This window comes from Zootermopsis nevadensis, unplaced genomic scaffold (assembly GCF_977971745.1).
Source record: "Zootermopsis nevadensis isolate Lab colony 2312 unplaced genomic scaffold, Znev_1.0 Znev_ptg000003l, whole genome shotgun sequence".
Classification (NCBI taxonomy): domain Eukaryota; kingdom Metazoa; phylum Arthropoda; class Insecta; order Blattodea; family Termopsidae; genus Zootermopsis; species Zootermopsis nevadensis.
The window spans coordinates 7520484-7543755 of NW_028259135.1; the positions used below are offsets into that span (position 1 = coordinate 7520484).

Here is a 23272-nt window from a genome sequence, read left to right on the forward strand (position 1 = left end):
TGTCCTTCAAATCTATTTTTGGTGACAACAGCTGTTCGGACAGCACGCGTTTAAGAAGACATCTCCAGGTCTTCATTTACTCTGTGGTCTGCCTTCGTGAAATTGATTGTGCTTGAAATGAAAATGTGTAATTAATTAATTAATCAATTTGTTATTTTCAGAACCTGCTTATTGTCAAATGTGTTGTAATCTCTTTCTCTTGAAATCTGAATTCGTATTAACAGTTATTTTAAGTTGGTTAAAAATACTGATGGGATGAAGCTGGACATATTTTTATGGACGAGGAAACCAACTTAATGCGTTAAATTCTGTTTGTATTAATTGGTAGTTGTGATTCTAATTGGTTTCACAAAAAAGTGACCCTAAATTTAAGAACTTATTAAAATTTTACACATACTTGCAATGAACACAAACATTAGTACACAACGGATCTGTGCCGGGCGCTCGAAAGCATGTTAAATTACGATACGAAGATGAAGGTTAAGTTAGGTTAGGTACCTAAACTCCGCATTCTAGACTTCTTCATTAGGAGGAAGTACACTTCACGCTCTGGCCGCTTTTATCCCGGAGAAAGAAGACTATGTTGGACAAGATCTGACATACGAAGTAATTCTAAATAAATAACACATTTTTATGCCAGGGGTAAACAGCCTACGACCAGCTGCACCTCTTCGTGTGGCCTCTTTAACATATCTGTAAGTAAATTACACATCAGCTGTTCCTATAAAGTACGACAGATCGGGGCGAAAGGAATGAACACTACTTGTTTAATTTCGTAGTTGCAATCAATCTGATTTAGTCGAGCAGGGAGTTCATTCATGTAGTGTTAACAATAGTCAGTAAAATAGGTAGCTGAGACACCTCGAAGTTTGGTAAAATAGCGGTCGTTTACCTCGAAGATGTATGTGACTGCAGACAGATATCAGAAGGTATTAATTATTATTCATGTGCCACCTAATTTGTGTAGAAGCCGAACTGCATGTTGACACTGATCTTCAAAGTTTCCGCCAAAACGTGTGCTAACTCAACACTGTTTCAAAAATTTTAGCTGCAATAAATGCATTTTTGAAGTATTGTCAGCCCACATCAAAGACATGTTTTGTGTTATATTCATTACAGAACTAGATCCATGCTTGTGGTAAATTTTCATGCCGACTGTAGCAAAACTCGAGGGTTTTTTTCCAGTGTCCGTTGTTGAGGCTTTTACTTTACTTAAGTTAGATTTCTTAAACAGATTTGCGGCTGTTCCTTGTGACGCAGAAAATTTATACCAGTCCTCGTCTTTCGCGTGTACAGTTCAAAGTGTAAGTAGCGAGTAACCAGGTTTTACGCCGGGGTTAGGCTCCTACAAATACCGGCGTATATCGAATCGGCGTAAATGAAAGACGAATTATACCGTATTTCAATAGGATGCGCTCCGGCTTCGTTCCCAGTCAGGAACTGTGTCGCCTAACTTCCTCAAGTACCTATCAATCCCAGCCATTATTCTTGCAGCCCACTGCCCCCGTCTGTCTCATAACACGAGTTTTAACACGTTTTATTGTGCGGTGCTCGCAGCCAGCGTACTGTCGACTGAGCTGAATAGTTTCATAGTCGACACCGAGGATGGGCAGTACGACGATTCTCTGCACCAGGCAGCGTGGCGTGGAGATGTGGAGCAACTGAGGCGGTTCCTGGCTCGGGGTGTTAGCGATATCGACGCGCAACTTCGACCATTCCACGCGGCCCCGCTGAGGCTGGCGGCCATGAGTGAGTATTACGTCAGTCGACACAGCTCGTCTCCATATTTTCCGTTCTGCGTTCTTTATAAAGTATGATGCTCTTCGTAACATCAGTCTCCAATTACATCCGTTTCTTCTGGGGGACGGAGGTTTGGCTTCACTAAAACATTTTCATCCCATTGCAACAATAACAAAATAACAACATATGTTTCTGCAGATCGCCATGCGGATTGCGTGGCGCTGCTGTTGGAGCACGGCTCGTCGGTCGACATTGTGGACCGGAAGGGACAGACTCCTTTGTTCTGCGCTGTGAAGAACTGGGACACGGAGAGCTGCATTGTTTTGCTGCAGGCAGGGGCTTCACCTGATGGTGACCGACGGAATTTGTCCACACCTTTGCACATCGCCTGTCAGGATGGATATTCTGTCGGCGTGAAGGTACAAAATCACGTCTGGAAAGAACTACCTTATTTTAATTGCTTCGTAGTTAGACTAACAGCACATAACCTCAAAGTTTTTATTCTTCGCTATGATCGAAAGTTTTCGCAGACAAAAATGTTTCATACGAAGTTGTGTGCATGTTTGCAACCTATCGCTACATAAATTTTCACATAGGGCCGACCGAATGATAATGATTTATATATGGAGGCGTTGAAGGAAGACCGTTATTACGACGTAATTTCATAGTTCACACAAATAGGTTGCTTGCTTTTCAAAGATTTATAATTTTAGGCCTCAGTCATCATACCTCCCGATGTGTCCAAATTAACCGGAATCCACTGTATTCGACCGGTCACATATATGTGTATATCCGGTTTTAAGTGGATCGGAAATTTGTTTGTAAATTTCGCTTCCGAGAATGTCTTCAGATGATTGGCTTTGCTCTTAATTAATCGCCGTATTTTTCATTGTTCAGTAGCAAAAGCCACCGCGAGTCAATTTCCGTTGTAATTTGGAAGTTAACACAAGTCATGCAGTAACTCGCACCTCGTGGAGTTTGATATAATGTAAAAAAAAGTAAAGTAAAGTTTGTCCCACTATACGCCATGTAGGCGTTTGGGGGGAGTGGAGGTATACCTCCTCTCTTCCTTGACCTCGGCACTAGATGGGGGTGAGTGGTCAGCATCACGCCCCGGCCGGCTTTACCCCCGGGAAAGGACCCCGGTACCCATTGTCGTGGAGGCTGGGTGAGCCCCAGAGCCGGTCTGAACGCAGAGGATAGAGGAAAAATCCTCTGGCCCCGTCGGGGATCGAACCCCGGGCGTCAAGCCCGTAGCTAGTCACTATACTATCCCGGCTCATTGATATAATGTAATGTGGGTTTTTATATGTTTAATTTGTGAAATATTAATAATTCTCATACTTTTCCAAAGACAAAAGAATAAAAAAGACGACAGTATCACTGTTATTAAAAGTGGCTTCGAAATGAGGAATTCAATACAGGACTTCGTAAAGTGTGCCGAGTTAAATTCTACCGTGAAATATGTTTCAATGAACGTAGCAAGACATGCAGACAGAAAGTCGTATTAGAAGTGCGGGCGAACTTACAATGCTCAACTGTTGACAGGTATTTAGTGAAAACCGCAACAAGTGTCTCGTGCAGAATTAGTATCGACTTAACATAGTGCAAAACACCACCAAATTTATAAGTCTCAAGACCGTGGTAATTCACTGTTAGCGCGCTTTGTGTTTGCAGATTCTAAATTAGCATCCACACTCCACTGCGGGCGCATCAGGGCAGAAGCATTGGTTAAAATGTATTAGCAACTCACTCACTACAATTAGTTTTAAAAGACAGTGGTCCATTTTCCGTTGCCCGCAATGCTTAAGAAAAAAGGCAATTTGAAGTGGTCGTTCGGTACATTGATCTAGAGAGGAGTACGGCTTCAGATATCATAGACTTTTACGAAGATTCAGATGGAACAGCTTAAAGTGTGTACCTCTAAAGCATGTCTGTCCGGAAAGCAGATACGCGCGTTGCCGACAGTTTCTCAGTTAATTACGGGGGGGAAAATACAGTAAGTGTCAAGTTAGGGAAATTTTAAACAGAGTCTTATAACTAAAACGGGAATTCGCTTACGCCAGCGGGGGTTTTGTCGTGGCGGGAGTCTCGACTACCCAAACTAGGGTCTGTTGCTGCTGATGGGAGGTTATGCCGTCAGGCAACATGCCCAAAGGAATTTGGTTGGTTGGTACTCTGGGGCAACCTCCAATAAAAGTAACCCCAGTAGTCCACCAAGCCTCTGTGTGTGCTCGAAAAACATCTCCTTTCTACGAAACTTGCATGAAATAAATATTAGAACTTAAATCAGTAAAGAGGTCCATCACTTGGTGGCTGCCTCCTCCATTTACAACCTCAGGATGACCAGTGTTATTGCTATTATCACTGCGAACGTTTTGCAGCTGCTGCTAGACTTCGGGGCCCAGACTGAGTGTGCCTATACAACCCCCCACTGGACGCATCCCCTCCGTTTGGCTGCCACCTATGGACACCTCAGTTGCTTCATTCTTATGCTAGAGGCTGGAGCAGATGTCACGCGTGCTGGCCATATTTTGCACGTCATATGCACAAAAAAGTATGATCTGCCTACGTAACTTAATGACACTTAATCAGATGTAGAGGTGTAAAATCTTCATGGCAAGGATTATTTCATGAAGCGAAAAGTCCAATGACTCCATATCATAAATCTGAACGCAGTAATTGTTCCAAATGATTTCATCCAAACAGGGTTTCAGCTTTTCATAATTTGTCTCTTTGTGCCTTGAATATTCAGGCCTGTTCAACATCTATACGAACTGCTCTATTTATTAATTCTTGTTCAATACTTGGATTATCTTATTATTTTAACAGTTAATACTGGTAATAGACTGCATATCATTTGCGTTAATACGACAAATGGTAATGGGTGGTTCTCTAGGTTTCAAGATATGCCTGGCACTACAAAACCCTCATTATACAAAAACTATATTATTTCAAAATGTGACAGGAATATTATAAATGTGTTTCCTATGGTAATTAAGGCGTATGACATGGGTTGAGCTCAAAAATTATAGGGAAATTGTAAAATTTTAACAGAAAGCATCGAGGGTACCACTTGTGACGCAAGGACTAAATAACGAGAATATTATTAAAATGGATCCCAGAAAAATAGACAGCAAAGTTATGGACTGAACCCAGTGATACGCCCCTTTCAATGTGGTAATTAATCTTTTGGTTCCATAAAAACAGTAAATTCTTCACCAGCTGAATAACTATCAACTTTTCAAAGACGTTTTATCTGTTTATAAGACGAAACATGCCGTCAAAAAAACCAGCGATCACTTAACAGTGACATTTTTTGACTCACTCGTTCTTGCTTCTTTGATTTACAGGTGTGATCCACTGTTTGTGCACCTGTGGCTGCAATTTGGTGGCAACCTGTGGGACAGGAACCACAAACAAGAGCTGGCCACCGATCTTCTTGACAACTGCCATAAAGACCTTCTCAAAGAACTCATGGGTGAGTGATTCATTCTCAGTTCACAATTCTCTATCAGCCTCAAACTCGGACCCAATCGACGAGTGCACTTGTTGCTCTGCGTCAAATAAAAATACAAGTCGGAAGGAAAATTTAATTCTCGTTCATACGCAAGAAGCGTTACCTCTGTTCTACATGGAACTCGAATAAAAAGTTAATGCTTTTCTGATATTTGGCTCGCCATATAAAGAAATGTAATTCTTTATATCCCAGCTGTCTACTGATTGGCTCTCTAGCCTGTCCCACTGTTTGACAAATTTCTTTTCTCCAGCTCCCCCCAGGGTTTGAGGCCAGACTCAAACAGTACAAGGCACAAATATAAATCCGGCGAGATTTGAGATTCTCACAATGGCAGTTAAGAAGCTGGTCTTCTTCTTGAAATGTAGTATTGTTTAGATCTTACTGCCTCCATCATCAGGGTAATGAACAAGCCAAGCACAGAAATGTTGTGATATATACAAAAGTTGTGTGGACAAGGCGGAGCCCCATTTGTACCAATGGAAGATGGGAGAAATGATCAGAGCGGGAGAACCAATGGGTCAGAAGATGACCTCAGCAAGGCCATATGTAAGACGAGACTTAATGGAAATTCCTATGTAGTGCCATGTCAATACGCAATACGTGGCCTCATATAGTGCCTATTAATAACATTAATTTACTGTCAAATTCAGTGGTCTCGTCTCATGTATTATTTATATACACTGACGGCCGATATATTTTTTGGATAAAGTTCAGTTAGTATTTATCACCAAAAGCAAAGTTTATAAAGGAATGAAAGTTTATTCTTGAAACAAAAACATGTAAGACGTTCATACAGCCTAAAACAGTTCAGTAAAATCATGCCAAATGTTCTAATTTGAAGCACTACCATTTTGGCCCCATTGTACATTCCTGAAACTACAGAATCATATAGCTCAGTAAAAATATCTGCAGATTTCATACAATCCGTACGACTGGGACGCAGGTTGTGTACATACCGACAATAAGAGAAATAAATAGGAGGAGAAGGTAGAGAATCAGCGATACTTTAGGACTGAAAATTTTTTGTTTCATCCTAGCACCTTTCTTTTAGAATTCTGATATGATTCGACAAGCCACAGAATACTAAACAATGTTGACACTACGACAAACAATAATACACGAATGACAAACTTACAGATAGTAACAAATAACCAAGGAAGCATACAAATAGGGCCCGATATTTTCTGTTTAGGAGATTCACTCTGCATGCACAGAACCTCATTCCACATCTTCCTCACAACTATCACCCAAAACCTCACATCTTGCAAGGTTACAGAAACCAAGTAATCAGAAGCACATCAGTGGGCCACAGATTCCAAACCCCTGGACTGTTTAATTTCACCGAGTTGCATTCAGGGTATTAAGAGTAAAGGCTGGCGACTGTCTCTGGGATTAGACGTAATTTTTATGAAGCCAATATTATTTTCACGTCCCATTGGTTGCAATGGGACATACCCCTGCAAAATAGAACAAGAAAATAAAATTGAGTAATTTTTCGGTTTTTTCAACTCTTTTGGTATTTCCTTAAAAATTCTTAATTATCTCATGCCTGCTGCCATTTGCCTACTATCTGCCTTGATTGATATCCAAGTTTCTCCTCCATTTGTTAATATGGACAAAAAATAAATTTTACTGGATGAGCTAGGGTCGTTCAGTCAGCATAGCGACTGGCTACAGACTGAACGACCGGGATTCGATCCTCGACGCATGATCGACTTTCTGGGCATGTGATACCTTCACTGTAGCCCTATCATCCATTAATTTTCAGGGTTATAAGACCTCACATACATCGGAGGTGCCACGGATAAAATGCGTGCTCTACCTCATTATTATAAGCTGTACTCGAATATTGGCCCTCCCACCTCGACAGTGTACAATGGACAGATCCGTATCTTCAGTAAATGTAGATCAAGAGGTAGGAAATATGGAAAACGGCAAGAAAACTTGTTTCCGCTCATCATGAACTACATTTTGGCTACATGTTGCTCAACAGATATATAAATGGATGATAAAAGTAGCATGTTGAACGCTAGTATTTATAAGAGAACGTACTGTCTATCTTGTAACTACTACTAGTTAACTTACATAAGAAAATTTGTGCAATATTTCTTTCTTGTTTTACAGAAAATCCGTTATCATTGGAGTCAATTTGCAGACTGAAAATTCGGAAGCTTATGGGCCGCAGACGTCTGCCTCTGATACACACATTAGATGTCCCTCAAGTTCTGAGGAACTTCCTCATGTACAGAGACATCCCTGAAGTGAACCTGTGTATAACAACCCTAAATTTGGAATTGAGGAGGTCCATATGATGACAACAAAATGAATTCACTTGTGTGATAAATAACACTGAAAATACCATTGGAAGACAAAGTAAATTCGTTTTAATTCTGATTAAACCATTGATTTCTCTTTTAAAAATCGGGAACATTGTTACACAATTAGTGTGTTAACAAGTAATCTTGACTAACTTGCATTTTATGTGATTTTGCTATTTGAAATATAATGAGATATGAAGACATTCAAGAAGAAAGTGGTCACGTAATATTAGAAGACACCGTCCTAGTCATCGATAACACGACAGCCTTCTGTCTTGTCTCCATCCTCTACAACAGTGATGCACAACCGGTGTGCCGCGGAGCCCATCTGGCGTGCTACGAAATTTTCACCTTATATTATAATCATAACCATGAGATAAATAATTGTTAATCCTGTTTTCTGCTCTGTCTCGATTTTCATTTTCTTCGCCATAAACCATTTACCATCTACCACCACTCCACGATATGCTAAATGGGGTTGGTGTGCCACCATGACTCGTCAACAATATTTAGTGTGCCGCGAGTGTTGTAAAGTTGCGCAATACTGCTCTATAACGCCTACTCATTATCTAATCGGACTGTCTGGCTAGACTGTAGCAACACACTACAGGAAGACAAATGATGATCAAGCTGTATTAACAAATAGTTAAGTGGGATTTCTTTCAGGACCTCTAAAACAATAACATTCTACCACACTGCACAGCGCAACAACCAAGAAGACGGCCATCTTCGGACTCACCGATGTCAAAACCTAAGCATACGTTTGTCTAACAAAATATGTATCGGACAGCAGTGGGTTCAATTACTTCCAAACAATTTGTAACACAATAACGATATATTTTGTAAGAAAATACTACAATGGTACAAGATAATTCAGTTATACAAATCTGTATAATTAACCAACAATGTACAGAACATAAAATAGATTATGTGATGAATGCATATACCAAAAATTTCCATACAATAAAGGACATTTTTTAAAAATAAGCTTACTATAGTTTGAGTGGCAGATTTCATGCCTAAGCTACATTTTAATGCTTGTATTATTACAAAATATTGAGACTCGCTTCATACCAGGCATGCCTATTCCATCCTAGGCAAGATGTGAAGACGGAGGTTAGTGTCGAGTGAGCCTGATATCGACCACAATCTCAGAGCCATTAGCTTTGGTACTGGAGAGGACTGTGATCTGTGTACAGAAAAGTTTGCACTCCAACCCAGTCTGCAATCAACAGAGGAACTACCTGAATAAGTCTCAGTCTCATAAAATCATGTAATTAAGATAAAAAATTATTCATTTTTATGTTCTTGTTCCTTCAACTTATAAATTTTTATGGCAGAATCGCACAACAAAACTGCAAACACAGACACAGCCCTCCACGTGTGATTCAAAAGTTGTGATGTGGCATAGGAATGTTCTGACAGAACAGTAATACTTCTGAGACACAAACATGCTTGCTCATTTGCACAACAACCGTGGTTGTAAGCAGCAAATGTTTTAATCATTTTTGATGATTAAATATGATTTGAAGCTTTCGCGGTGACGTAACTCAAAATGTTCTCGGGCGATCGGCCGCGTCAGACGGTTAAACGATGAAACCGACGTTTCAGGAATCAGAACCCTGGTGATGGGGACAGCGATGGTCCCTGAAACATAGGTTTCATCGTTTAACCAACTTACGCGCCTGAACACCCAAGAACATTTTATTGAAAAATGATAAAGTAACAGACTGCTAGTGTTACAGTTATAAATCACTACAATTCTAATTTTCAAACTTGTGGCATATCAAAATCTACCTTCACCACCACCATCACTGATCATTACAAAATTATCCCTTCTGTATAAAAAGCTGTTGTCAAAATGTGATAAATGGTTCAAACGCAAACCGCTTGTAACTTCATGAAGAAAAACAAACTTGCATGACTGAACCTGGAATATTTTGGTCCCATCACAGAACTCAAACCACTGTGATAGAACGTGTGACCATCCTGAGACTTGAGTAGTCTTTTAAGCATTTAATATTAGCCCGCACTTCCTGCTTCAGAAACATCCGAACAATGACATGGTTACGCTTCATTCAACCAGCTGCGATAGAGATGAGAAAAGCTAAAAAGAACACAAAATATTTTACTTTGCAAAAATTAAATATTCAAAGTGCTAAGAAAGACATAGGTATTTAGGACAGATACAAAGCACTCAAACTTCTTTGTATCACAGATATGAATACCAAATATTTCTGCCTTTCAATTTCTTTCATGGAGTATCATTCACATTTTCTTCAAGCAACATGTTCGGCTTAGTTTGCCAATTGCAATTTGGGCTCGCACCCTATAATTGCCAGTTTAATACAATATAAATGATAGAGGAACAAGATTTGGATGATGGAAGGGGAAGTAACACTAAGGCAATGTACTACGTAAGCGATCACAAGCAAACGTAGCGAGCTGCATAAGCAGCACAGTCGGCCAGAAGAAGCGAGAGAATCGTTTGTTTTGTCCTGTGTGGAAGAACGCAAGAGGCGGCTAAGACACATTCAACATCAGTATCCACAATGGCGTAGTCAGGCAAACATGATCTTCTGCTGTCGGAAAGTAATTCGGCTTCATCACTGCACAGTGTTTAATGTAGTATTTTATTATTTCTAATGTAATCAGTTTGTACAAAAAAATAAAATTTTAAAAAAGTACCTACTTGTTTCTCCTATATTTCCTGTGATCTTGCTCCATTCCCTGTCCACAAGCACCCAATTATGATAACTGTTATGCTTCATATCCCAAAGAATGCATCTGCTTTTCACTTCACTGATTACAATTTCCGCTAATGTTTCCGCCATTGTGATGAGATGCAGAGCACACAGCTTTCTAGCGCCTTCCCTGTACTGCACAGCCAGCACAGTGATTTGCACGAAATTATCAAAATATTTGAACTTGTCAACTCCTTGGACTTCCGCCGCTTTGCCGGTACCAAGGACACTGCCACAAATGGCCACTTTGATATTTCTGTGATGCCCACGCCCCCCGCACTGCTCGCATCTGATTGCTTACGTAGGACGGTGCGTAAACACCAACTGAATAAAAAGAAGCTGATACCAGAAGTAAATGCAGAAATCCCTTAGAAAACTTGGTAGAGAGATGTTTCATGTGTAGTCACATATGGGTAAGAAGAGACTGGTACAAATATGTAAAAATATGTAAAAATCGTAAAACATCAACAGAGACAAAATATACTTAGAATGACCTTCAAAAAGACTAAAATTTACAGTTTTTTGTCATACATGTTTACAGAAAATCAATCCCGATACAGCAGCAGATGATCGTAACGTGCAAGCGCAAATTATGAGCATCTGGGATTGATGTTCGTGTCATGCAGACCGTAATATTCACCTCATCTTGTTGAAAGGAGCTTCCAGCGCAGAAACACAAATGCAGATACTCTCAGCACAAAGAAGATAACAATCAAGGCAACAATATCCAGGGTGAAATCTGCATTTACCATATCTAGTTCCTCCAGGGTTGTCATTGGAGACTTGAAGTGACAGTACACCTGTAAGCACATAATATCAAGGTGCTGCACACTACGTTAACAATCACAAAATCTGTCCACGGTTGCAAAGAACTTTTATGAATATATGCACAAAGTGCAACAACTGAGTAGGATTTGAGGTCTCCACAGCGGTGAGTCTGAAGATTTCTATCTTCTGGGTTGTTGCACCGTGTAGTCTGGTAGATGTCCACCAACGTTTCGGAGGTCATGCTACCTCCGTCATCAGGCGATCGCCGGGATAATCGGTGCACGTGCGACACAGACACTCTGAAGTGTAGTAACACTTTGTGATTGGAAATTACCACATGATATCATATATAAGGCAACGTTCACAAAACAGGAAAATTGTGATGATTAGTGAGATGGAATATCCCTTTATTATTTAACTTAAACTGCATTAACTAATACCATCTCACTGTATACATATATTTTAATTCATACTCCGCTATTACAGACATACACCTACAGTAAACTCCTGATTATCTGTATGTGGACTATACATGCACGATGTTCTTTAACATACAAACGGATATGTATGAATTAGGCATTCAACACCACAATGTCCATTTCATTGTGTGTGCATATGTGTTGATTGTAGGCCAGGGTGTTGGCCATCCTGACTCACATATTTTGTGGTTTTCCTTTTTTCACTCAACAGTATATAACCACAGTAGTCAAGGAAGCATCATTAAATAAAATAGAGGACAAACAGACACAAATAATTTATTTTATGCCACAACATACCTGATGGCATTTGAGTTTTTCTCGACCGAATGCGTAGGTGGCTAGGGCTGTCCCTTCGAAGCCGTAACGGATGTAACTGAGATAGGTGATCCAGCGGAGATATATTGGTATTGCATCAAAGCTGACGAAGAAACCAGAAAACAGAAGGAAGGGCACTGACATCACAGGAGCCAAGAAGACACCATTCTGAAAACAAATCACACAAGTTCTTCGGACTTCACTTACATTATGAATTCCCAGAAAACAGCAGTCGGATGTGCAGAAAGGAGGAATAAAGAATTGATATAAGATTTCCACAGCAGTGAACATGTTGATGTTGGTCTTCTGGACTGTAATATCACACAGACTTGTGGGTAGATACTATCCCTAAAGATGAAGAAAAAATATTTCTCCAAAATGTAGGTATCTACACAGTGGCACACAATATGATACCCAATTGAATGTTAAATGCTTTAATATCCATATACATATAAATACAATGACCAGCTGCAGAACCTGTCATATCCATCTTTGATGAATAAGGCAAAGACAGTCTCCAAAACAATGGAAAATCATTTCATACAGAACATTGTTCATAGCCCACGAATACTTTACTGAACAAGCTAACAAATCCACCAAAAAATTCATTAATTCGCCCCCCCCCCCCCCCCCCCCCCAAGCAACCAACAGTCATTCAGTTGACCAAAAAATCAATCCCACTATAGCAGCGTTTCTCAACCTATGGCACGCATACCACTGGTGGTATGCGAACTAAGTAAGAAAATCAAAAGATAATACCAACATAAATATGTTTTCCCTGAACGCAATTGGTTAGTGGTACATTTAATGTGTTAAATTAGAATTAATGGTACGCCAGTTAAAAAGTGAGAACCCGTGCACCGTGGAACCAGAAGATTTAACACATCTCTATACTATCAGCCAAAAATTAAGAAACTTTCTATATGATATGCATGACAATACATAACAGAAATCACCATTTACAAACCTGAACGTTCATGGCAGCTCCTACAACCAATCCAACACTCTGTGCAACAAAGGATATGAGAAGACACGCGGCAAGGAACATGGCATACCTTGAAAATTCACATGGCTGTGCTGTCAAGAAGTATACTATTGTGACATAGATCACACAGAAAATTGCCTGTAACACAAACAAAATATTTATACAGGTCACACACTCACAAAGCACAAAGTTGATGACCACACAACCAGAAAAATACAAATGTACTGTGAAATCAAAACAGATTATCGTGAAAGTAGAAGACAGTAGTTTACAACAGGCACTGACCATCTCCTAATTCATCTTTACTAAAAACTTTCTCATGCAATTTAATGCTATATAATTTTTACGTACAACATTCAATATAAGTTGAAAATGCAGTTAAAACTCTCTGTAATCAATATGAGATGAGATTCTCGTTGTGGTGAAGATGTGAATGTTGGTATTCTGGGTAGTAGCACTATGTGGACATGTAGATAGAAACCAACATTTCAGAGAAACATACCACGGCCATCTTCGGGGCTGAACCTTCTGATCAACACCACCATCGGTACTTGTTTGCACTGACGAGCACTAAACTTTTTGAGACGTCAGAGGGAAAACAGTGTAGGAGATCTATCAATATTGTTTACTTTTCGCTATTCTACATACAAAAAAAAACATGAATAATATAATGATATCTATCCAAAACTGAAACTTCACACATTTCCTTCATCTCTCCAGGCAAATAATGAGATATCGTAGTTCCACCAAGGAGGTCGCAAACTGCACTCCGCCACCAGGGACATGCTACATTAACTTTTAAAGGCAGTGAATTAATAGTCCTTTCAAGAGTATCCAGTCTTCCATACTCGCTCTGCAGTAACAAATACTCTGAAGCAGTGTATCTCAGCTGATCACCTTCTATTCATAAACCAAAGAATTCAAGTCACAGACAAAAACTGAGAGGATTTAGTTCGAAAGATCATATTGGCCAAGCAACTGGCTCACCTCTACCTATCCAATGATAAAGAGTGTCATGTACAGTCAGCTGAAATGTGGTGGAGATCCAGCATGTTGTAGACACACAGTTATATTGCCAAAGGAACATACTCAAGAAGTAAAGGCAGCTCATTTTGCAAAAAACTGAGGTACATTAACCCTGTACAGCAGCCTTAAAAGTGTGAAGTCTAATCAGTTTGTTGAAAATAACGCCTCACCACGTTTATTGAGAACTTATCAAAATTCCTTACAGTTATATCATTTGGATTCTTTGAAGACCAGAAACTTTATGCATATTATTGACATAATCATGAGTAAATCGTGCTTCATCAGTGAACAAAATTAAGGGGTACAGTTCCACTGAAGCATCAACTCACTTACAAATTGTAACCTTATGTCATAGTTCCACGGTTCTAGTCGCTGAATGTGGTAAATGTGATACAGATACACGATTTCAAAAATTGGAGCCTGCCAGACTGACTACAATTACCGAGCTGTAAAAAAATTCTAATCGTGAAAATCCTGTTATGTTCCTTTGCAGAGACCATAAATGATGTGCGTATCACCATACTCCTTATTTGTTTACTGAGTAAACAACACAGAGACAGTTACTTTTCCACGGTCTTGTACGCAGAAAACAAATGAAAATACATATTACTTTCCCAAAGTACACGCTGAACAACTATTGTAATGCAGCGTTCACTGATACAAGAATGTGTACAGCATTGTGGCTACATACAAACAATGCAAAGCAGATACTACACGCTGCAGCGAAGTGTCAGTAAGTTGCACTAGGCTCAGATTAGCCACATCATCCTCTGCACGCCTGCTTTCCTCCTCCAGGCAACATGCTACAATTTAAATGCAGCAATAATATTGTGCCCTACATGTACAATCACGAAAATATTTTGTATTCATGGCCCTTCACATACTCTGAGCACACAGAACTCTGTAACCACTGCAAACGGCACAGGTTAATACACCATATTTTCTTCAAAATGACTTATCATCTCCTTCAGTTTGTGCCATTTCTCCCAGGACATTCCGTATAATATAATAAAGCTTGTACATACTGTCAACAGCTGGCAACACTACCGCAAGCTCCACAGCAGAAAGGAGAATTTACACGAGGAAACATTTCCAAATGTGTTCTTTCCTATTTTGCATACCTCATTAGCCTTAATGTACATTTACTACAATTATAATTCTGTTGTTCCAAAATTATTCACAATACTACAGATACAACAGTGCTGTTACGTGGGTAGCAATCCTCCAGATACTGAGACGTTCTGTAGTTTTGCAGCAGTCCCTCTAGGCAAATGCCAGAATTGCAACTTATATTAGGCCACGTCTGCTTCCTCCCACACACTTTCCAGATCTTTATTTAATGATCATTCTACACTCCTTGTATTTCAATAGATATTCATTACATCAGAAAATATAATACAATCATCTGAACTTATGTTTGCAGATGTTTAAGCAGAAAATCTGTGCCAGTAACAAGAAAGTGCATCATACAATTTCATACTGCTTATTTCTACATTAATTTGGAGGTAGAAGAGGAAAGTATGTATCAGCCCTTACCTGGAATGGTATATCAGATAATGTTATGGCAAGATAGTACGACCTCAGCGAATACCAGCGATTGAAGTTCTCTTTCACAAGAACAGGCATTTCCAATGGAACTGAAACAAATATTTGCCCATAAGGTTTTGTATAGTCAGCGCAGGTTTTTGGCCGGTGGAGAACCTTGCGGACGGGCTTATTTTGTGTACCTGAGGTGGCACAATCAGTGTATTTCTTTTGTTTGGGATTTCAGTCTGATAAGCTCCTCGTCCTTCCTGGTGGCAGATGAAACATTGTACTGTCATACAAATGACTCCCTCCCAGCCTTCCCCTTGAAAATTCCACCGGCCAAAAACTACTGCAATCACTATACACAAGAGAAAATGATTGCTAGTCACAGCAGAATTCATACATTGCAAGATAAACACGTTCCTGTACTCAGACCCTGATTATTTATTCACTTCATTCATCACATTTACAAACAAATTAATTTATTTACAGAATTTATTTCTTTATTATCTGTGCATTAATTTTACGTATCTAAGTCATACCCTGTCAAACAATAACCGGCAAAATACATCAACCACAAAAATAAACACGAGGCGAAAAATAAAACGTGTAAATGGGAGGACAACAGTGAACTGGTCTGAGCTCAGATTCATGAAACAGAACTTACACGAGAGGATGGTGATTGTCATGGATGTGTACATGAGGAACAGCATGTTGAAGAAGAGGAAACCCAAATTACTCAGGACCTTGGCTCCGTCATTACCGATGTCGTAATACAGGGCGCCGATCAGAAGCCCGACCAGGATATGAGCAAATAGTCGCAGGTACATCAGAGTCTGCAAACAAGTGTCAACCCTTCAGTAAGTGTGCACTTATATTTTATGTGTGTGTCTGCGCACACGTTCATGCTACAACTTACATTCTCCTGCTTTTCGTTATTCAATAAAAGTAATGAGTCTGTATATTCTTTAGTTCTATCTAGTAATAAAACAAGGAAAAGAAGTGCTGGTCGCAGGAGGAAAGAGATGGAAAAGTATCTGAAAGTCCTAATGTGTTGTGAGGACCAAATTTTAAGTTTTCGTAGTGATCTATGTGGAGTCATCTGGTTTATAATACTCTACATTTCTGGAAAAATAGAAAAGAAAAAAACTTGCTGTCTCAGAGAAACCAATTATCAGTATCTACCTTTCTTCAAAAGAACAGTTACTTTACAAGTATGCAGGGTAAAAGTAGAACAGAGCGTTATGTTGGATTGAAATGAGAAGACGTTCATGTATGTGAATTTCAAGCCAAATGGAGGAGAGTCAGAGTGAACACAGAAAAAAGAAAGTCCTTAGCAAAGCTAATGAGGTGAAAGACTTCCCTTAAATTTGAGAAATGTCTTTCTCCTTTTCTTCACTGTATGGATAACAGCAATGAGGGCCTTCATAATTTGTATCATCCAGCAAAAATTGCTAGAATGATCAAATCAAGGAGGGTGAGATGAGCAGGTCATGTTGCATAGGGAGATACAAAATACGTACAGAATATTTTCTGGAAAGTCTGAGGGAAGAGACGACTTAGAAGCCTGATGTATGGATGGGAGGGCATGGACTGGCCGCATGTGGTTCAGGATAGCGACCAGTGGCAAGCTCTTGTGAACACAGTAATGAATATTTAGGTAACATAAAAGGTGGGAAATTTCTTCACTGGCCAAGTGATTGTCAGCTTCTCATGAGGAATTGTGTGTCACTGAGTTAATCAGTTATGCATAATAAATGTTAATTTATTTAATAAAAAAAGTGTCCTCTCTTTTACATCTACGCCTTCGCAAAGAAATCAAGACACATGAACCGAATTATCCACGGAGCCACTGAGACAAAGTCCACTATAACACTGTCAGCAAAGGGACAGCTTCTAGTCAAGTACCACGTGGAAGCCCATAAGTCAGGAAGACATTTTCAGAAGACGAAGAATAAAGTCTCTTCACTAATTATCCCTGAACTAATCTGTTCTTTCATGTTCTCCATTCAATCTAAAAGACATTTCCCTCAATTTTGGATATAATCTTACCTCACCTTCCACCCCTGATAAAATTCTAGAAGACGGAGACAGAAGAATTCTCAGCAACATCAGAAGATTCTCTAAGTTGTACACTCTCTTCCCTCCTTACAATGCAGTGGATGGCAAAAAACTTACAAATTAAACAAAAGCACATGCTAATCTTAAGCATTACAATAAGTCACAGTATGTAACATCTTATTGTCATACCCAGTCTCGCCTGCTGAAGAGCAGAGTCCTCTTCAGAACAATCCAGAACTGCGTAAATTCCGAGGTCGGGTACCGCCGTGGACTTGCAACAAAGCCTGTGTCTAGCAGCGCTGCTGTCACATTGTCAGGCGCCTTTTCCGAAGCCGTCAGGTCCACAGGAATAACGACATTTGGAGGAATGGCTTCAGCGCCTGCAGCTGCAAACAGCACCTCACACTAACTGCCTCTGACAATCTCCTACCTGCTGGTACCGGCTCCCACCCCCCCTCCCAAAAAAATAAAACCTGCACACACACAAATGAGTCAGCCTATAGATGCATCATAGTAATGCATAAAAAGCCTGTCAACCTAAATGTTACTCAAACTAACTAACTAGATGGCTTACCGAACCCGAAGGTTCATCACCGAATTAACCAAAGCCCTCCACCGGACCCTGTCCTGGGCCAACAAAATCCAGTTTCCTTCAACTCCTATCTCCCATAGATCCCGCCTGACATTATCCTCCCATCTACGTCTAGGTCTCCCCAGCGGTAAATGTTACTGAACCAAAGATAATAATTTGCTACAATTAATGATAACTGAAAGAATCTTATAACTGTTACTACAATTACCTTGTTCCTCCTTGGTAACATGAGGATGATACAGATTCACGCTGTCACTGTACTTGACACCGCCAGCATCTCCAATCTCAACTGCTTTTGCACCAAAGACTCCATTACCATTTGTGAGTTTCACACCAGCATTGTTGAGAACTTCCGCTGGTGGTAGCTCTGGGAATGGTTTTCCTGTACGGATATCATGTTTTCCATTCTGGATAGCATTCACCAATTTACGAATGTTGTCACCATATTCTCCACACGATACCTCAATCACTGACGACAAAGAACATTCATGGTTAATACTTTGCATTGTCAGAAAGGACCTGTATACTTATACTTAAACCAACCACCATGAAACCTGTTAACTACAAATAATGACAGAGGGTGTTTCTTAAAAGGCTGACAGTTATTCAGCAAATTATAGTACATCTATCTGTATAATAAGCAATGCTGCTTCGTAGCTTCGTTGTTTGGCTGATCATTTGCACTGTGCCACCTCAAATTTTGATTAACAAAAAGTTTCCTGTTATAGAACCTTAATATTCATCATCCTAATCACAAAAATCCACAATTGGGCCAGATTCTGGGCCATTTCAATGTAGTTCAGGTCTATTAGTGAAACTTCTGTTGGCATTGGTAATAATTTCATGTTAAGTGCTACAGACAGAATTATTCAGAGAGTGATCGACATAAGTACACTTACCAAACGATGCTGGGTTGTGATAACTTGGGCACACGAGTCCAAGGGTGCTAAGGAAAGGCACAAGTTGTTGTGTTGAACCCTGGTACACACACTGCCCTTCAGCCAGTGTGTACAAGTGGTCAAACATCTCAAAAAGCCTGGCACTCGGCTGGTGGATGGTACAGATGATTGTTCGACCACCTCGGGCCAGAGACTTCAACAGTGAGATGCACTGGAAGCATGACGAGCTGTCCAGACCACTAAAAAGACAACAATCGGGAGTAGCAGAGAATTATTAAACAAGGGACCTGGTGACCTAGAAACAGGGCAGTGGCCTTCGGTTACAGACCAGGTAGGTCTAGTGCAGACCTTTTTGATCACCAGTCTTAACTACAACATAATTTTGTCAATGTGGAACCAAAGAGTTTGATGAAGTCTGAGTAGACATGATAATAGCAGTAGAACCAATGGATACACAGAATCTTGAGGAAGATCTGGCAATCAAATGAGACACCACATGATCGAAAGCAGGGAGTGAAATTACCAATACATAGACAAAAAAGGACACAAAGAACTCAGCAATAACTATAGGCAAATGACACTTTTTTGTTATTGGTATACCATTTATGAATGAATTGTAACTAATAAAATACAAAATATAACAGTAGTAATCATTGCCAATGAGTGAAAACCCTAGAAGTGGCCTAGCCCCTTCAGGGCAACCAGTGCGGTAAAGCCAAGGGGAGCCAAGCTATGGGGATAAAGCCTTTAAGGGCAAATTCTCAAAGGGAGACAAGCCTGAGGAGGAAAAAGCATGGGGACAAAACCCTCACTGTGCAAACTATGCTACAGACACCCTTTGAAGAAGCCCTGTGGGTTGCCCAGTTCTTACCAGGCAGCCTTGGTAGGACATAGCCAGAACCACGCCACCCTATGGGTGTAATGCGTGCCATGACATCAGGGAAAACAAGGGGATAACAAATACAAAAGTACCTGCTCCTTGTCCTTTAAAAGCAGGTTTGACCATTACCTACTTCAGTTATTATTTAAAAATGAGTACAAAGGATATCGGATTGTGGTCTTTCACAGTGAGGAGTATATTGACACAGTCATCAATATATGCAGATGACATCGTGCTAATAGCGGACAACCAAGTGAAATTACAAAATGCAATAACTGAATGGAGAGAAGAATCAGAACTAAGAGGCCTAAAAATAAATACTACTAAAAGTAAAGTTATGAAAATAGGGAGACACGTATTAGAACAGGATGGAAGAGACATGGAAATATACTGTGGAAATGAGAAATTGGAACAAGTAGAAACCTGCGAATACTTGGGGGTCATACTAACTGAAGATGGAAAAACTGATAATGAGATCCTAAATAGGGTAAAGAAGGCAAATAATGCTTATTACAAATTAAACAATACAATATTTGGAAAGAAAGAATTGAATATAAAAACCAAGAAACAATTCTACCAATTAGTTATAGAACCAACACTATTATATGGCAGCAAGAGCTGGCCAAACTTAAATAAATATTCATCTAAAGTTACAGCGGTGGAAATGAAATGTCTCAGAAAATCAATGGGACAGAGATAGAATAAGGAACACCAAAATTAGAGAAGAGGTGGGAATTAAATCACTTAAAACAAAATTGGAAGAAAAACAACTGAAATGGTTAGGATATGTTGTTCGAATGGCAGATGAAAGAAAGACGAAACAGTTTTTTGAAGCTAGAGTTGAGGGTACCAGAACAAGAGGAAGACTAGAAAGAGCTACTTAGATACTATTAGAGAAATAGGACAGGCAAAGGGGAAACATTTAACACAGATGAAATTCTTAGCAAGGGATAAGAAGGAATGGAGGAGGTGGACTGAGCAATCAACCCCGACGCTATAAAGGCAAAAATGGGAGATGAGAAAGAAGAAGGTCTTTCACGGCAAGTGAAAAATTGAAGATGGTTTCAGTAGCTGAGTAAAACAGGCTGCCGGGAGAAGGTTGGACGTCAGTGAGGCATGTATAAAAGACTGGAGGAAGAAGAAGAAGAAGAACGACCTTCTAATGGAGACTACAAGTAATCAAAGAGCCTTCAAAGGATCCAAACTGAAGTTTGAAGTAATCGAAGAGGAGCCAGTGGCAGTTCGGATATGCTGTATCGACGGAAATGTGCCGGATGAAAGTGCTGGGGCCAAGCATGTAACAAATTTTAAGGCAAGTCGAAGGTGGTTGGTGAGGTGTTTTGCCCGTAATAATTTAATCACAAGAAGACGGACCCAGATCGTGCAGGGGCTACCAGACGCATATGAAGAAAAGTTACGAACTTTTTAAAATATTTTTTCTTTACTTCCTCGAAAAATTTAAATGTGTTAATTTATTCATTATTAATTACTTATTTACTTTTTTAAGGTAAATAAATTCAAAAGGGAAAACAGGTCTGTCTATTTCCACTCTGCCCATCCCAAAACTCACAGATTGCACTGTTATTGAATTCATAACAGCAAGGTCATAATCAGGCATGGAATCGACTGAGCTATGGGAAAGAAAAAATGAAAACATTCTTCATGCAGAGGAGTCACAAAACATAAATAACTTGTGAGACTGATGCCTCTTCTCTACCTTGTGGGCTCATCAAAGAACATGATGGGTGGATTATTCACCAACTCAAGGGCAATCGACAGCCGCTTTTTCTGGCCACCAGAGAGATTGCTGGTCATTGTTTTACGATGCTCTTGCAGACCCAAAGTTTCTAGGATTTCTTGCACCTGTAAAGAATAGGTACAGCCTTGACATTTAATAAAAACAGTGTGCATCTACATGACAGCCTTTGTTCTGTAGTTAAAGAAAAATACTACTAGAGAAACAATTTTCTGAATATGCATTTCTGCCTTCCATTCTTGGAAATGAATATGGCGATTTGGTGGTTTGCTGTACTTAATAAACAAGAATTCTTATGTTCGGAGGCTAGCTCAGGCTGGTAAACTTTAAGAAATTTTTTTTAGACATTACAATTCCCAAGTGACAAATCTTAGCTGGACAAAGCTTGGTGACGTCAGTCACATAATAGATGTGGACAACTCTCTTGGACACTTTTGAAGAGAGAAGATGTTCACAGTCACTCTTCATCAAAGTACATGTTTTATAACAACAGTGACACATAAACAGAGGTCACATTCTTATTTTAGCACATAGCTATGAAAGACTGGCAAATGTGAGGCAACGTCTCTACACCCTTACGGTTAAAGACTGTACGAAGGCTGAAATTCCTACAGTAAGATCAACACAACAGTAATAAAAGTTCCCACCTTAATTTCCAGATATAATCTTAAATCACATAAAACTAAAACTATGTGATCCCGAACAATGACAAAAACATTAAAATATGCCACACAAACACATACAACGTTACACACCAGAGTTCGAAAGATTCATGCCATAAAGAATGCATAATCATGCAAAGCATAAGCATTCTTAACTGAACCTTTTAGTATTACTATGATGAAAGCAAAGAGCTTAAGAAAGCCCATGCATATTGCTTTTCACAAATCAGGTGTTTTTTATATCTTTTGCACTAATGGTTCAGTAGTAGATAAAAGGATAGCATTAAAAGACACAGTTACCTTTAATGTTTTTATTCACTTCCTAACAAAGTGCCAATTCAATGGTTAGCATTATTACTACACATTCAAACGATCTTGAGTTCAACTACAACTAAGAAACCAACTTCGGACAGAAGTCTTTCGAGATTCTCTTTAGGTCTCCCGTGCAAATGATGCTGGGATACTACATTAATATAGGTTTTGACTGATATATCTTTCAAAATCACACTCCTGTTTGATGTCACTTTTCTCTTTGCACTTTCTGTCCACCCAAGCCTCAGAAAATATTACTGCTAGTGCAAATGCCCTGAAGATAAAATACTACATAATACACTAAAGGGGTACATACATATATCTATCACAGCACATGACCTTATTCATGAATTTCACTATTCAGGACCATCTCAGGAATGTATCCCTCATGAATACAAAGCTTCTGCATTCATCCATAATAACTTTAAATTGCAAAATTTCAAAAATTCTTAAAAACCTTCAGGCCTCTGTACCAAATACCAGAGGTCGGTACTCAGAAACAAATAAACCCATAGTCTTTATGGGTGTTTTTTGTAAAATGTAGAAGGCCATGGTTTATAAATTACACACTGCCCCATATAAGCCATAATCTGAATTGAACTTAAAGGATCAAACAAAGCCTTTTGATTAGAAGAATTATCATAATGTAGAGTTTCAAGGGACACCACACCAACACATACAGCACCAC

General features: G+C 39.5%; 2 protein-coding genes across 10 annotated transcripts in view; one reads left to right on the top strand and one right to left on the bottom strand.

The window, feature by feature from the left end:
- The window catches only part of LOC110835663 (ATP-binding cassette sub-family G member 4), a 90203-nt gene that overhangs the window by 4217 nt on the left and 62714 nt on the right, over positions 1–23272 (bottom strand). For 5 of the 8 annotated variants that reach the window (XM_087341597.1, XM_087341568.1, XM_087341577.1 and 2 more), the window contains 10 exons: positions 21572–21717; positions 18975–19213; positions 18284–18544; positions 17673–17869; positions 16090–16258; positions 15432–15532; positions 12852–13007; positions 11867–12052; positions 10963–11122; positions 8395–9685 (listed from right to left, as the gene is read on the bottom strand). In XM_087341597.1, the coding sequence (XP_087197723.1) occupies positions 10964–11122; positions 11867–12052; positions 12852–13007; positions 15432–15532; positions 16090–16258; positions 17673–17869; positions 18284–18544; positions 18975–19213; positions 21572–21717 (1614 nt within the window). In that variant the 3' untranslated portion in view covers positions 8395–9685; position 10963. Of the gene's footprint in view, positions 1–8394; positions 9686–10962; positions 11123–11866; positions 12053–12851; positions 13008–15431; positions 15533–16089; positions 16259–17672; positions 17870–18283; positions 18545–18974; positions 19214–21571; positions 21718–23272 lie in introns of those variants that run through there. The other 3 variants (XM_022076131.2, XM_022076130.2, XM_022076129.2) reach the window with 3 other exon arrangements.
- LOC110835664 (ankyrin repeat and SOCS box protein 1) lies at positions 33–8565 on the top strand. Of its 2 annotated transcripts, none has more exons than XM_087341818.1 (6): positions 33–695; positions 1558–1749; positions 1939–2159; positions 4125–4297; positions 5094–5221; positions 7385–8565. In XM_087341818.1, the coding sequence occupies exons 2-6, from the start codon at positions 1746–1748 to the stop codon at positions 7570–7572; spliced, it is 714 nt and encodes a 237-aa protein (XP_087197944.1). In that variant the 5' UTR covers positions 33–695; positions 1558–1745; the 3' UTR covers positions 7573–8565. The 2 variants fall into 2 exon arrangements, with proteins under 2 accessions (XP_087197944.1, XP_021931824.2); XM_022076132.2 differs by having other exon boundaries at positions 33–127.